General features: G+C 29.9%; 1 protein-coding gene across 1 annotated transcript in view; it reads right to left on the reverse strand.

Moving 5' to 3' along the window:
• Window positions 1-1,100: 1,100 nt before the first annotated feature.
• The window catches only part of LOC145844369 (protein transport protein Sec24A-like), a 39,833-nt gene continuing 24,153 nt past the window's right edge, over window positions 1,101-16,780 (reverse strand). The window contains exons 18-21 of the mRNA XM_082951766.1: window positions 14,125-14,256; window positions 13,392-13,589; window positions 8,049-8,152; window positions 1,101-1,943 (exon numbers count right to left, since the gene is read on the reverse strand). Of these exons, the coding sequence (XP_082807892.1) occupies window positions 1,829-1,943; window positions 8,049-8,152; window positions 13,392-13,589; window positions 14,125-14,256 (549 nt within the window). The 3' untranslated portion in view covers window positions 1,101-1,828. The remainder of the gene's footprint in view (window positions 1,944-8,048; window positions 8,153-13,391; window positions 13,590-14,124; window positions 14,257-16,780) is intronic.

Below are 16,780 nucleotides of genomic sequence, written 5' to 3' on the forward strand. Positions count from 1 at the left end.
ATTAATTCTGGATATATACTTACATACATAAAACACCTAAATAGTTTCTACCAAAAAAAGGAAAAATAATATTTTATGAATACTTCTTTAATAAATTTTAAATGTTTTCTGTATCTTAATATATTCTAAAAAACAATTCTTAGACTTATTAGTATTGAAATCAGGGTTTTTTTTAGAAATTTTTTCTAAGTTTTCTGAATTTATTCCAGGTTTTTGGGTCTGTTTTTAGTTTAAAGTTAAGTTTAAGGTAAAAACCTGTATTAAATGTTTTAAAAGCACTGAAAAGATACTGTAAAGCTAATTAAAAATGTTTTTAAATAACTTTTTTGGATGACCACAAAAGATTTTTATCTATACGACAGATTTTTCGTTTCAAGTCAAAATTTCTATTTAACTTTAAAAGTTTGCTTAAAAATTCAGATTTTTCCATGCTTTTTAGCCTGAATTATCAAAATCCAGGTTTTTCCAGGATTCCACCCTGTGAATTACAATTAAAAAATAAATAAAATGCTTTGGTAAAAATACTTTGGTTACAAAGTTTTTAGAAACATAAATCGAAGTTTAATAATTAAAGGAAATACGAACACTCTTCTTAGCTTATAAAAAAAGAATGTCAAAAATTTATAAAAAACAACAAAATTATTATGGATGCATTTTTAATTCGATTTAAATAAATAGTTTTATAAAAAACATTAGCGAAACACAAAAAGTGGTAATAAATAAAATGTTTAAATTGAAAGACAAAGTAATATTGCCTACATGTTTTTATTAGTTTTTACATAAAAAAGCACAAAAAATGTTTTCTTAAATAAAAAAATATGAAAAATAATTTAAGATTTCTATAGGAAAAATTTATGCCTTTATCATAGTAATATTTTTAGCTTTTTTTTAAAAATAGATTCAAATTTTAAAATCTTTAAAAGTAAGAGTTTGAAACTTTGAGTATTAAAAATCAAATATTTATTAAAAAAAACAACATACCTATGTTAACATCTATTTATAAGAACCTCAAAATCACACAAAAACAACTTACAATAAAAAAAAATTACTTTTCACTCATAAAGAACTTAGTTTGAAAACTCTTTATAAAAAAGCCTGTAAATAAAAATTAAAAAAAAGTTTGTCTTGCTACTTTAGGAGGCTAGAGATTTAAATCTTTATTAAGAAACAAAAAGTGATAGTTTAGCGCGTTTATATGAAAAACAGCCTTAGAGATACAATAAATAAAATGCAAAAAAGGAAACTTATTCAGTAAGTTTGAAAGCTAAAAACTAGAATTTTGCACTGGTTTCTAATGAAATTCTATTTTTATCAAGTTAATAACGGTGATACAGCAGGAAAAAAGCAATCTTAACAATGCAACAAATAAGCCAGAGTTGGTTTTAACAATTAAAAGTGTCAATATTTCTCTCAATTGAATGAGAAGTGTCAATATACTATATTCTGATGGGTTTTTTTAAATGCGGTCAGAAAGAACTAGAGTTTGATAGCAAAAGCTAGTAAATGATACAAAGTTTCTGTTATAAGTTTATCCTTTCAATAAAATTTAACTTTGCCAATGTAACGTTTTTAACTAATTCAAATTCTAAACTTTCCAACTAAAACCGATCACAATTTCCGTCAATGAACCATAACACTTTTGTAAGAAATTTTTTTTGTAGTTGTTTTATTATTAATAGTTTTGTGAAAAAAGTTGTGTGAGAACCGAAATAAACGCCGAAATTTAATTTAAATAGCTATTTTTTGAGCCACGCTGTTCAAGAATTCCGTCAAATATGTTGAAGTCTAGCTACGATAAATACGGTAAACTTATTTATTTTCAAAATTTTTATATGGCGATTTTCTGAGCCACGCTGATCAAGAATTCCGTGAGCGACGTTGAAGTTTGCGTTCTGTCGTGGAGGAGTTTCTGGATAAACAATTGCCTCTCCGCTTGGTCCTCTCTGTATGATTAAATAATAAATTAGTTGAAACTTGGTATAAATATAATTAGCATATACAAATTTTTTACTACAGTAAAACAATAAAAATTGGAAAATAATTAGTTGTCTATCAGCTCGGCCCACTCTGTGTTTGAAAAAAAAAACTTGGTATATTCTTGGTATAAAATAATGATCAAAAGAAGAAGAAGTTGGGTAACTTGCTTTTTAAATGCTAGGAGTGGGTGCATGAGTTGTAATTTAAAAAATATTATATATAGTTTTGTTAGTTTTACATATAAATGTGGCAGTATTAAAACACATTTTAGGTGCAGTGCTATATATTGTGCAGACATTTAGCAGCATTCTTTTGAGTTGTGGTGGAGCCAGAATAAGATTCGTTAGCTCTTCAAATTAGGGAGCTTTGCGAAAGCATTTTCCTACAATACAGAAAAATTTTCTTTGATATATTTATAATTTGTAAGGCAGCGTTTGTTGCTACGTCATAGAATTACAGAATTAATATAAAAAATATTGAATTTTAGAACGAGTTGTATTTGAAATCAAATAGGTTTATCAGATCCATGTGCAATGCGACACAAGCCAAAGCAAGAATTTGGTCTGGAATTTGAATTGTAGAAGCCTTAAAAGGTGCTCTAATTTAATGTTGATGCGAAGAAGAATAGAATTATCAAGGTTTCCGAATTTTTTTTGAAAAGTTTTTTTCAGGTTTTCAAAATTTCTTCCGGATTTTTAAAAGTACATGTTTTTCGGTCTAATTTTAGTTTAAAGCCAAGTTTAAGGTTAAAGACTGTGCTAAATAGTAAAAAAAACATTGAAATGATACTGTAAAGCTACTTCAAATGTGTATTTTAATAAAAATAAATATTGATTACGAAAAAAAAATCATTTACATGACAGATTTTTTGAGTGAAACTTTACTACCTAACACATTAAAGTTATTTTTTTCCAAAATTTCCAGGTTTCAAGGTTTTTTTGCACCGTGAACAATTAAAAAAAGTCTGCTAAGATAAGGTACATAGCTCGATAATAAATACAAATTGCAATATTTTATACAAAGCAGTTTTACTTTTACTCGTTATTTCGTTACTTGACACCAGAGACGTAGCTAGCTCAAAAGAATTGCAGAAACATACCAAACTACGTGCCTGCTTGACACCAACTTCCACAATTTATTAACCAGATATATAAAAAACTCGCAAGCAACAAGCTTAAGAAAAAAATCTCAACTAGCCATCGTAACTTAAATAAGAAAAACTCTCAAGACGCTAATTTGTAGGGAAGTTATACAAAAAAAGTCTTTTCTTTTTACTCACGATTAGATTAAAAGAAAATTTGATGATATTTACAACAACATTGTTTGCATTAAAGATGAAATATTTAAATCACAGCTTTTTGCTATACATTTTGTTCAGTCATTAGAACTAAAGACATACTAATGCCTAATTCAAATTATTCATAGGAAGTATCTTTTTATATTATGTGAAAAATACCCTGTATATATATTCTAAATTGCAAGACAACATTTGTTGTTTTTCATTATAAGAGAGAACGCATTTATAATACAGAGGACAATAATGTTTGAAAATCAAATGGTTTAAGTTTCAAAACACTGATGTTAGTTTTGTATCATATGTAAATTTTTATAAACTAAAGTATAAAAAGCACAAAGCCTGATTAAATAGCTTGGAATTGTAAAATCTCGTACATAAGTAGTTCATTTCAATTTAATAAAACACAAACTTTTAGCAGTACATTTTATTTAGTTATTGAACATTTTTAATAAATGCATTCTAATCAAACCAAAATTCTTCGATAAAAAACTATTAAATGCTTATAAAATGTGAAAAAAATTAAAAAATACCTACAACTTAGTATATACAGTATAACATTATTATAAACAACAAAATGATATTATCTTACTGCTTGGAAATTTTAAGTAGAACGAACAATAAATTAATGGATTTTTATTTAATTTCATGATCAATTTTCTAATATAACCAGAGTATATATAAAAAGAGCATTCAAAAAAAAAAGGAGATTTAAAAATTCATCCAAACTTTTTAAGTACTTGGAAAATTGTTTTTACTCGGTTTCATTTTCTTTGTCAGTATTTTTTACTGATTTTTATCAATTGGAAACAACAATTATACATAATGCATTGATTACAAGGTAAAACAAATTGTCATTATTGTTCTGTAAAAAGGTCAGGATAACTTCTCTGACTAATACTTTTGTGAGGATCGTATATTTTAAAGTTTTAAATGTTACAATGCACAGGGTTTCTGTCTTAAAACAAAACAGTCAACTATCATGTTGTCTTATTCTGCTTACTTATTATCGAATTCATTGATTTTCTTTTATATACTCATAACTTGTGGTTTGTTTCATCAGAGCTAATTTCGCTCTGCAAATTGAAGATTTCAAATCAATATTTTTTTTGAATCAAACCATCCGGTGAACTACATTTTATCTAAGCAGGGTTTGTAAGAAAAAGTATTGTGACTACGTCATTTCAACAGAGAAAATAAAAACCGGCTAATACTTTTGTGAGAAAGAGATTAGACTTACAAAAAATAAAATGATAGCACATATGGATAAACGACTTAAAACATATATGTTCAACAATCATAATGGTTAAAACAATATAATTTTTTGGAATCAAATACGTTTATTTGCTTAAACTAGATTTGATTATATTAGGTTTTTGTAATCAGAGCTACATTTGCTCTCCAGATCATAGAAGCGATTTCAAGCGCGGATGTAGTGATGACTTTTATATAAAAGGATTGAAGGTAACGTTTGTGAGCGCGTCACTACAAATGAAAATATTTTCAAATGAGACAAACTGAATCGAAAATTAAATTCAAACGCCTGAACTTTAGATTCTAAATAAAATAATCTTAAAATTACGATGGTGCATACAAATATTGCTTAGTTTTATTTATCTTACTTCTCTTTTTTTTTTTGCAGTTAATAAATCGTACAAAATTAATTTGTCTCACAAGTGTATTTAATTAACACAGTATCTATTATTATAACATTAACTTGAAGCTAAAGACATTGTTACCTCATCAGAAGCTATATTTGGTTTTTAAGTTATAGTCTGTAAGGGCAATATTTGCTCCAGAAAATGCCGTGCAATTAAAAATTGATATGATCATTCAGCAAAATAAGTTTTATTTACAAAAGGCTTGTAAGGTAAGGTTTGTAACATCACTACAACACAAAAAATTTAAAAACGAAACAAATTAAAAAGATTAAACGGCTGAATTTTAAATTCAATAGACTATATCATTAAAAATTCTGATGATAAATACTTTGTATTTTGCATTTAGACAAAAAGACAGACTTAATTATTGTCATGAGTGCGTTAAACTTAAAAGTAACTGAGTTTAAGAAAATATGTATTAAAAAACGATAGGATATTATATTACTGCACACGTTGGCACTCTAAATTTGCTGTTAACCATATCGTAAGTTTGAACTTCTGGAATTAATTATTTATTCATATGTATAATAAAATGTATAATAAAATGTATAAGGTAACGTTTGTGATTGCGTCACTATATTAGAGAAAAATTTAAAAATGAGACAAGCAGAGTCAAAAAACAAAATAAAACGACTGAATTGTAAATTGTAAAAGTAATATCATTGAAATTGCGAAGATAAATGCTTTGTGTTTTAAATTTAACCAAAAGAAAAACCTAATTGACTCATGAGTGCGTTTAGCATTAAAGTATCTGAGACAAAACAGAAGTTATTGTATTCCGGAGCTAGATTAGCTCTTTAAATTAAATATCAAGAAAGAAATGAGAAATGTATTTATAGCAGGTTTATTATTTATTTTTATATAAAATTTGCAAGGTAGAGTTTGCGAGTGCGTCATAAAAAAAGTTAATAAGTTGAAAAGAGACAAATTGAATCAAAAGTAAATTCAAATTGAACTTTAGTTTTTAACATAATATTTTTAGTGATGCACCACAGCTCCATATACTCTATTAATATGTAAGCAATTCCAAGCGCGGATAGTAACTGAGCAAAACTACGTTTTATCTGAATAAGATTTGTACGGTATGTTTGTGACTACGTCACTGCAACAAAGAAACATTTAAAAGAAGACAAGATGAGTCCACAGAGATATCTTTTGTAAAAAGAGACAAAATGAGCGAAAAAAAAAAATTAAAAGCCTGAATCTTAAAACTAAAAGAAATTATCTTAAAATTGCGTCTGTGAACACGAATACTGAATAGCTTTCACTTATTTTACATTGAATAAATGGCACAAACCTAATTAATCTCAAAGTGCATTTAGCCAACACGGTATCTTAATACTAAACTGAAGCTAAAAACATTGGTACCTTATTATAAGATATGTTTGGTTTAAAGATGTAGTTTATAAGAGCAGCGATTGCTCCAAAATATTGCCCGCTATTGGAAATTGATATCGTTATTATCAAAACACAATTATTTATAAAAGGCTTGTAAGGTAACGTTTGTAAGTGCGTCACTACAAAATAGATTTTTTTAATGAGACAAGTTGAGTCAAAAAAAAAAAAAAAAACACCTGAATTTAAAATTCTACAAGAGTTATTAAAATTTTAATGATAATATTTTGTATTTTACATTCAAAAACAAACTTAACTATTTTCATGAGTGTGTTAGGCTAATATGTATCTGAGTTTAAAAAAAAAGATGCTGTAGATGTTAGGTTGTTGTATTTCAGAGCCGCATTGGCTCTCTATATTAGGTTTATACCAAAAAGTCAGTAATATTCAGCAAGAAGTTTGTTACTTATTTGTATAAAATTTGTAAGGTAGCGTTTGTGAGTTCGTCATAACATAAGATTTTAAATTTTTATTGAGTCAAACTAAAATTCAAACTCAACTCATGTTCTGAAACCAAAATTAATAATCTTATATCAACGATGGTAATTATCATTTTTTTCATAAATCTTACTTTGTAATGATTGTGTTACAAAGTTCAACATGGTAATTCTGAGTGGGGTCGATGTGGTTGTTACTATTTAATCAATTTGAGTTGTGTGATAAGATATATATATATATATCTTATAATAATATTAATATTATTATTAATATTATTATAATAAACTACAACTCACTGAAGATCACATGAAATTTTACATTTCAATGTGTGAAACAGGTGTTTAAATTATAGTTTTTATATAATTAAATAAATAAGTATATCTTACCTTATATATTATTATTTAATCAATTTGAGTTGTGTCATAAATATAAATATATATATACTATTTTACCTAATAATCCTCAGAACCTTGGTTATTACTATTTAACCAATTTTAGTTGTGTGATAATTATGTATATTATGTAGTATTACATATATTATAACACAACTATTAAGTATATATATATATATATATATATAAATAAATAAATAAATATAATTTATTGAAATGGCGATTTAAAAAATTCTGGAACATGTGTTTCATAAACCAAAGAAGATTGTTTCTAATCTTCAGCCAGTTTAAATTTAAAATAAAAAGCACTTTGGTAAACAAAGATGCAAAAGTTTACAAAAAAACAAAAACAATATGACGTAAGAATTGAACATTGTACATTACAAATATTCAGTACAAAAATCGATCTACCATCTAACTAAAGTGTTTAAGTTTAAACATTAACCTTATTTACATATATATATGTATATATACTTAACAATCCTCAGAAATGCTTGATGGAACTATAGTTTTATGATGGAACTATAGTTTTATAATAAATTACATTATAAATAATTAGATATTATAAATGACACTATTTACTTATGTTATTTTTCTCACCTAATAATCCTCAGAAATGCTTGATGAAAATATAGTTATATAATAAATTACATCATAAATAATTAAATATTATAAATGACATTATTTATTTATGTTATTTTTCTCACCTAATAATCCTCAGAAATGCCTGATGGAAATATAGTTATATAATAAATAACATCATAAATAATAAAATATTATAAAAGACATTATTTCTTTATGTTATTTTTCTCACCTAATAATCCTCAGAAATGCTTGATGGAAATATAGTTATATAATAAATAAGATTATAAATAATTAATTATTTTTTACCTGATAATTCTCAGTGGGGCGTGGTGTGGTCTGCTGTCCCTCAAGTTTCTCAAAAAAACTTTGAAATTGTTCGCCATATCATTGTCCATATCCGGTACTTCCCACTAATAATAAATAAATATTAATAATTATATTGTTATTTGTGTTATATTAAGTTTGAAATCGTTCGCCATGCATTGTCCATATCCGGTACTTCCCACTAAAAAATCAAATAAATATTAATAATTATATTGTTATTCGTGTTATATTAAGTTTGAAATTATTCGCCATGTCATTATCCATGTCCGGAACTTCCTACTTAAAAATCGAATTAACTATATTAATTGCTTTGAAAAAATATATAAACATTACAAACAAGTTGTAGGTGTACATGCACTTATACAGACTAAAGAACATTTTTAATTATAAACATTTTATAGAAACTAAACACACAACTGATTATACAACGAAAATTAACTGCAATATCTAATTATGGGTTCTGAGAATACCTGAAAACTTTTGCTCTCCAAATACTATTTAAATCTAACTGAAAAAAAGTATAAACCCTTGTGTAATAAAAACAATAGTATAATACATGTAAATAAACATAAGCAATTATTATGGGCTCCCTTTAACCGTCGTAAAAATATGTAAAAGCAAGGGCAAAATAATCTAATTCAGCTAGTCACAGGTTCCCTAATGAGAATTTCACAAACGCTGACGTATGACAAGGAAAACAGTTTAGTTCATTCTACAAACCGTTTGCTTCGGAAAATAAGTACTCATTTAAGTAAAATATCAAAAAAAAATTAAGGTGAACAGCACAAATTCTAATGATCTTTAAAAATTTTAAAAATGAAAAAAAAAACAGCTTGCCACAGGTTCGGGAATATGTATTTGCCAACAAGTAAATAATCAAACAATATCAGATTGCAATAATTACAAATTATCTGACCATGGGTTTTAGAAATAGTTAGAACTGAGGCTAATTTTTTTGAAATATTACAATTATAATTTAACAAAACATTGGCTTCTAGGTCTATTGAAAAAAATTAACTACAAAAAATCTAACCTATGGTTCAGGAATATCAGAGAACTCAAGTTAGTCTTGAATGAACTAGTGATAATCAAATGAAACAATAACAATTAAATAGTTAAATTAAATAATTGAACAATATAAACAAAATTACCATTGGTTCAGGGATATCGGAGAACTGTGGCTTGTCAAGAACGTCTCGTATGAACTGGTGACAATCAAACAAAACAATAGCAACAAATTAATTACAAAACATCTAACCATTGGTTCGGGGATATCGGAGAACTGAGGCTTGTCAAGAACGTCTTGTATGAACTGGTGACAATCAAATAAAACAATAACAACAAATCAATTACAAAACATCTAACCATTGGTTCAGGAATATCGGAGAACTGAGGCTTGTCAAGAACGTCTCGTATGAACTGGTGACAATCAAATAAAACAATAACAACAAATTAATTACAAAACATCTAACCATTGGTTCAAGAATATCGGAGAACTGAGGCTTGTCAAGAACGTCTTGTATGAACTGGTGACAATCAAATAAAACAATAACAACAAATTAATTACAAAATATCTAACCATGGGTTCAGGGATATCGGAGAACTGAGGCTTGTCAAGAACGTCTTGTATGAACTGGTGACAATCAAACAAAACAATAACAACAAATTAATTACAAAATATCTAACCATTGGTTCAGGAATATCGGAGAACTGAGGCTTGTCAAGAACGTCTCGTATGAACTGGTGACAATCAAATAAAACAATAACAACAAATCAATTACAAAACATCTAACCATTGGTTCAGGAATATCGGAGAAGTGTGGCTTGTCAAGAACGTCTTGTATGAACTGATGGCAATCAAATAAAACAATAACAACAAATCAATTACAAAACATCTAACCATTGGTTCAGGGATATCGGAGAACTGTGGCTTGTCAAGAACGTCTCGTATGAACTGATGACAATCAAATAAAACAATAACAACAAATTAATTACAAAACATCTAACCATTGGGTTCAGGGATATCGGAGAACTGAGGCTTGTCAAGAACGTCTCGTATGAACTGGTGACAATCAAATAAAACAATAACAACAAATCAATTACAAAACATCTAACCATTGGTTCAGGAATATCGGAGAAGTGTGGCTTGTCAAGAACGTCTTGTATGAACTGATGGCAATCAAATAAAACAATAACAACAAATCAATTACAAAACATCTAACCATTGGTTCAGGGATATCGGAGAACTGTGGCTTGTCAAGAACGTCTCGTATGAACTGATGACAATCAAATAAAACAATAACAACAAATTAATTACAAAACATCTAACCATTGGGTTCAGGGATATCGGAGAACTGTGGCTTGTCAAGAACGTCTTGTATGAACTGGTGACAATCAAATAAAACAATAACAACAAATTAATTACAAAACATCTAACCATTGGTTCAGGAATATCGGAGAACTGTGGCTTGTCAAGAACGTCTTGTATGAACTGGTAACAATCAAATAAAACAATAACAACAAATTAATTACAAAAAATCTAACCATTGGTTCAGGAATATCGGAGAACTGAGGCTTGTCAAGAACGTCTTGTATGAACTGGTGACAATCAAATAAAACAATAACAACAAATTAATTACAAAACATATAACCATTGGTTCAGGGATATCGGAGAAGTGTGGCTTGTCAAGAATGTCTTGTATGAACTGGTGACAATCAAATAAAACAATAACAACAAATCAATTACAAAACATCTAACCATTGGTTCAGGGATATCGGAGAACTGTGGCTTGTCAAGAACGTCTTGTATGAACTGGTGACAATCAAATAAAACAATAACAACAAATCAATTACAAAACATCTAACCATGGGTTCAGGGATATCGGAGAACTGTGGCTTGTCAAGAACGTCTTGTATGAACTGGTGACAATCAAATAAAACAATAACAACAAACCAATTACAAAACATCTAACCATTGGTTCAGGGATATCGGAGAACTGTGGCTTGTCAAGAACGTCTTGTATGAACTGGTGACAATCAAATAAAACAATAACAACAAATTAATAACATAACATCTAACCATTGGTTCAGGAATATCGGAGAACTGTGGCTTGTCAAGAACGTCTTGTATGAACTGGTGACAATCAAATAAAACAATAACAACAAATTAATTACAAAATATCCAACCATTGGTTCAGGAATATCGGAGAACTGTGGCTTGTCAAGAACGTCTCGTATGAACTGGTGACAATCAAATAAACAATAACAACAAATTAACTACAAAATATCTAACCATAGGTTCAGGAGTATCGGAGAACTGTGGCTTGTCAAGAACGTCTTGTATAAACTGGTGACAATCAAATAAAACAATAACAACAAATCAATTACAAAACATCTAACCATTGGTTCAGGAATATCGGAGAACTGAGGCTTGTCAAGAACGTCTTGTATGAACTGGTGACAATCAAATAAAACAATAACAACAAATTAATTACAAAACATCTAACCATTGGTTCAGAGATATCGGAGAACTGTGGCTTGTCAAGAACGTCTTGTATGAACTGGTGACAATCAAATAAAACAATAACAACAAATCAATTACAAAACATCTAACCATTGGTTCAGAGATATCGGAGAACTGTGGCTTGTCAAGAACGTCTCGTATGAACTGGTGACAATCAAATAAAACAATAACAACAAATCAATTACAAAACATCTCACCATTGGTTCAGGAATATCGGAAAACTGTGGCTTGTCAAGAAGGTCTCGTATGAACTGGTGACAGTAAAATAAAACAATAACAACAAATTAATTACAAAATATCTAACCATGGGTTCAAGAATATCGGAGAACTGTGGCTTGTCAAGAACGTCTTGTATGAACTGGTGACAATCAAATAAAACAATAACAACAAATCAATTACAAAATATCTAACCATTGGTTCAGGAATATCGGAGAACTGTGCCTTGTCAAGAACGTCTTGTATGAACTGGTGACAATCAAATAAAACAATAACAACAAATTAATTGCAAAATATCTAACCATTGGTTCAGGGATATCGGAGAACTGTAACTTGTCAAGAACGTCTCGTATGAACTGGTGACAATCAAATAAAACAATAACAACAAATTAATTACAAAACATCTAACCATTGGTTCAGGAATATCGGAGAACTGTGGCTTGTCGAGAACGTCTTGTATGAACTGGTGACAATCAAATAAAACAATAACAACAAATCAATTACAAAACATCTAACCATTGGTTCAGGAATATCGGAGAACTGAGGCTTGTCAAGAACGTCTTGTATGAACTGGTGACAGTCAAATAAAACAATAACAACAAATCAATTACAAAACATCTAACCATTGGTTCAGGAATATCGGAGAACTGAGGCTTGTCAAGAACGTCTTGTATGAACTGGTGACAATCAAATAAAACAATAACAACAAATCAATTACAAAACATCTAACCATGGGTTCAGGTATATCGGAGAATTGTGGCTTGTCAAGAACGTCTTGTATGAACTGGTGACAATCAAATAAAACAATAACAACAAATCAACTACAAAATATCTAACCATCGGTTCAGGGATATCGGAGAACTGAGGCTTGTCAAGAACGTCTTGTATGAACTGGTGACAATCAAATAAAACAATAACAACAAATTAATTACAAAATATCTAACCATTGGTTCAGGGATATCGGAGAACTGTGGCTTGTCAAGAACATCTTGTATGAACTGGTGGCAATCAAATAAAACAATAACAACAAATTAATTACAAAACATCTAACCATTGGTTCGGGGATATCGGAGAACTGAGGCTTGTCAAGAACGTCTTGTATGAACTGGTGACAATCAAATAAAACAATAACAACAAATTAACTACAAAATATCTAACCATTGGTTCAGGAATATTGGAGAACTGAGGCCTGCCAAGAACGTCTTGTATGAACTGGTGACAATCAAATAAAACAATAACAACAAATTAATTACAAAACATCTAACCATTGGTTCAGGAATGTCGGAGAACTGTGACTTGTCAAGAACGTCTTGTATGAACTGGTGACAATCAAATAAAACAATAACAACAAATCAATTACAAAACATCTAACCATTGGTTCAGGAATATCAGAGAACTGTGGCTTGTCAAGAACGTCTTGTATGAACTGGTGACAATCAAATAAAACAATAACAACAAATTAGCTACAAAACATCTAACCATTGGTTCAGGGATATCGGAGAACTGAGGCTTGTCAAGAACGTCTCGTATGAACTGGTGACAATCAAATATAACAATAACAACAAATTAACTACAAAACATCTAACCATTGGTTCAGGGATATCGGAGAACTGTGGCTTGTCAAGAACGTCTTGTATGAACTGGTGATCGCACTGTTTCCCTACTAGCATGTACATCTGCCACCCGCAATCCAACAGATACGCTCCTCTCATAGAAATCTTCTCACTTGAGGGCGGTAGCAAGTCGGGCGGAACGACGCATGTCCCGTCTTCCCTCTCCTCCGTCTGTTACGATTAAGTATTTATTATTTGTAATATTTGTTTGTTTTGATTAGTGATGTACTGGACTCACTATCCGGGTCCGGATCCGGCCGGATATTGCCATTTTTGTCTGATATCCGGATCCGGCCGGATCTTAATATGAAAAAAAAATCCGGATCCGGTTCCGGCCGGATTCTAATTTGAAAAAAAAAATCCGGATCCGGTTCCGGCCGGATTCTAGTTTGAAAAAAAAGTCCGGATCCGGCCGGATCCTAATTTAAAAAAAAAGTCCGGTACATCACTAGTTTTGATTGAATGTTGAAATAATTATCTGAAAAAACTAATACAAATAATGTGAATGGCACTCAAAAATATTTTTATGTAATTTAACACCAAAAAAAGTGTTTTCCATTTTTTAATAAATTGGTTGGTTTGTATTAAAAAACTTTAGTACGCGAAAATTAATATTTTAATATTTGATTGGATGTAAAACTAATAAATAAATTAAAAAAAAATCATCTTTGCTTAAAGTTAATACAACAATAAACAAAATATTTACTTGTATATCATCGACTCTGTACATGTCTGGGTGTATATCGGATAAGATGTATTTTATTGGTTGAGTTAATATTTGCAGCATGGAGAAAACTCTGTCGTCTAACTCGGTTGCAACTCCACCTCTAAGACTTTTCTGTTGATAAAAAGTTATATAGTATTCATAAGTCAGTCATTGTTTAATGTCAAAATTATAATAGAGACTCTCAACTTAAGTTTTGTGCTACTTTAAAAATAACCGTTGAAAAGGTAAATAAAAACAACACAACAATAGATGAAAAAGAGCTTTTAAACACATGTTTAAACAAAAAAATAGTTTTAAAACTTTAAATGCCTGACCTTTGGCAGAGTTATACAGTACAAATTTACATAAATAAGTAATTTAACTAACATGTTTCAAAAATGAGAGCAAACACATAGGAAACAGTTTAAGATTTTCAGGGACATATACACCCTGGTTATTGACAGGATTAAATAAAATACATACGCATAATATCAAGTAACATGTTTAAGAAGACTGTGAAGATACATGGGGAACAATTTCAAATTTTCAGGGACGTATAAACCCTGGTTAATGGCAGGAACAAATAAAATACATACGCATAACATCAACTAACATGTTTAAGAAGACTGTGAAGGTACATGGGGAACAGTTTAAGGTTTTCAGGGACGTATACACCCTGGTTATTTACAGGAACAAATAAAATATATACGCATAACATCAACTAACATGTTTAAGAAGACTGTGAAGGTACATGGGGAACAGTTTAAGGTTTTCAGGAACATATACACCCTGGTTATTGACAGGAACAAATAAAATATATACGCATAACATCAACTAACATGTTTAAGAAGACTGTGAAGATACATAGGGAACAGTTTAAGGTTTTCAGGGACGTACACACCCTGGTTATTGACAGGAACAAATAAAATATATACGCATAACATCAACTAACATGTTTAAGAAGACTGTGAAGGTACATGGGGAACAGTTTAAGGTTTTCAGGGACATATACACCCTGGTTATTGACAGGAACAAATAAAATATATACGCATAACATCAACTAACATGTTTAAGAAGACTGTGAAGGTACATGGGGAACAGTTTAAGGTTTTCAGGGACGTATACACCCTGGTTATTTACAGGAACAAATAAAATACATACGCATAACATCAACTAACATGTTTAAGAAGACTGTGAAGGTACATGGGGAACAGTTTAAGGTTTTCAGGGACGTATACACCCTGGTTATTTACAGGAACAAATAAAATATATACGCATAACATCAACTAACATGTTTAAAAAGACTGTGAAGATACATGGGGAACAGTTTAAGGTTTTCAGGGACGTATACACCCTGGTTATTGACAGGAACAAATAAAATATATACGCATAACATCAACTAACATGTTTAAGAAGACTGTGAAGATACATGGGGAACAGTTTAAGGTTTTTAGGGACGTATACACCCTGGTTATTGACAGGAACAAATAAAATATATACGCATAACATCAACTAACATGTTTAAGAAGACTGTGAAGGTACATGGGGAACAGTTTAAGGTTTTCAGGGACGTATACACCCTGGTTATTGACAGGAACAAATAAAATATATACGCATAACATCAACAAACATGTTTAAGAAGACTGTGAAGGTACATGGGGAACAGTTTAAGGTTTTCAGGGACGTATACACCCTGATTATTGACAGGAACAAATAAAATATACACGCATAACATCAACTAACATGTTTAAGAAGACTGTGAAGATACATGGGGAACAGTTTAAGGTTTTCAGGGACGTATAAACCCTGGTTATTGACAGGAACAAATAAAATAAATACGCATAACATCAACTAACATGTTTAAGAAGACTGTGAAGATACATGGGGAACAGTTTAAGGTTTTCAGGGACGTATACACCCTGGTTATTGACAGGAACAAATAAAATAAATACGCATAACATCAACTAACATGTTTAAGAAGACTGTGAAGGTACATGGGGAACAGTTTAAGGTTTTCAGGGACGTATACACCCTGATTATTGACAGGAACAAATAAAATATACACGCATAACATCAACTAACATGTTTAAGAAGACTGTGAAGATACATGGGGAACAGTTTAAGGTTTTCAGGGACGTACACATCCTGGTTATTGACAGGAACAAATAAAATATATACGCATAACATCAACTAACATGTTTAAGAAGACTGTGAAGGTACATGGGGAACAGTTTAAGGTTTTCAGGGACGTATACACCCTGGTTATTGACAGGAACAAATAAAATATATACGCATAACATCAACTAACATGTTTAAGAAGACTGTGAAGGTACATGGGGAACAGTTTAAGGTTTTCAGGGACGTATACACCCTGGTTATTGACAGGAACAAATAAAATATATACGCACAATATCAACTAACATGTTTAAGAAGACTGTGAAGGTACATGGGGAACAGTTTAAGGTTTTCAGGGACGTATACACCCTGGTTATTTACAGGAACAAATAAAATATAAACGCATAACATCAACTAACATGTTTAAGAAGACTGTGAAGGTACATGGGGAACAGTTTAAGGTTTTCAGGGACGTATACACCCTGGTTATTGACAGGAACAAATAAAATATACACGCATAACATCAACTAACATGTTTAAG

The sequence above is a fragment of the Thalia democratica genome, chromosome 9, assembly GCF_965202585.1.
Source record: "Thalia democratica chromosome 9, ktThaDemo2.hap1.1, whole genome shotgun sequence".
Taxonomy (NCBI): domain Eukaryota; kingdom Metazoa; phylum Chordata; class Thaliacea; order Salpida; family Salpidae; genus Thalia; species Thalia democratica.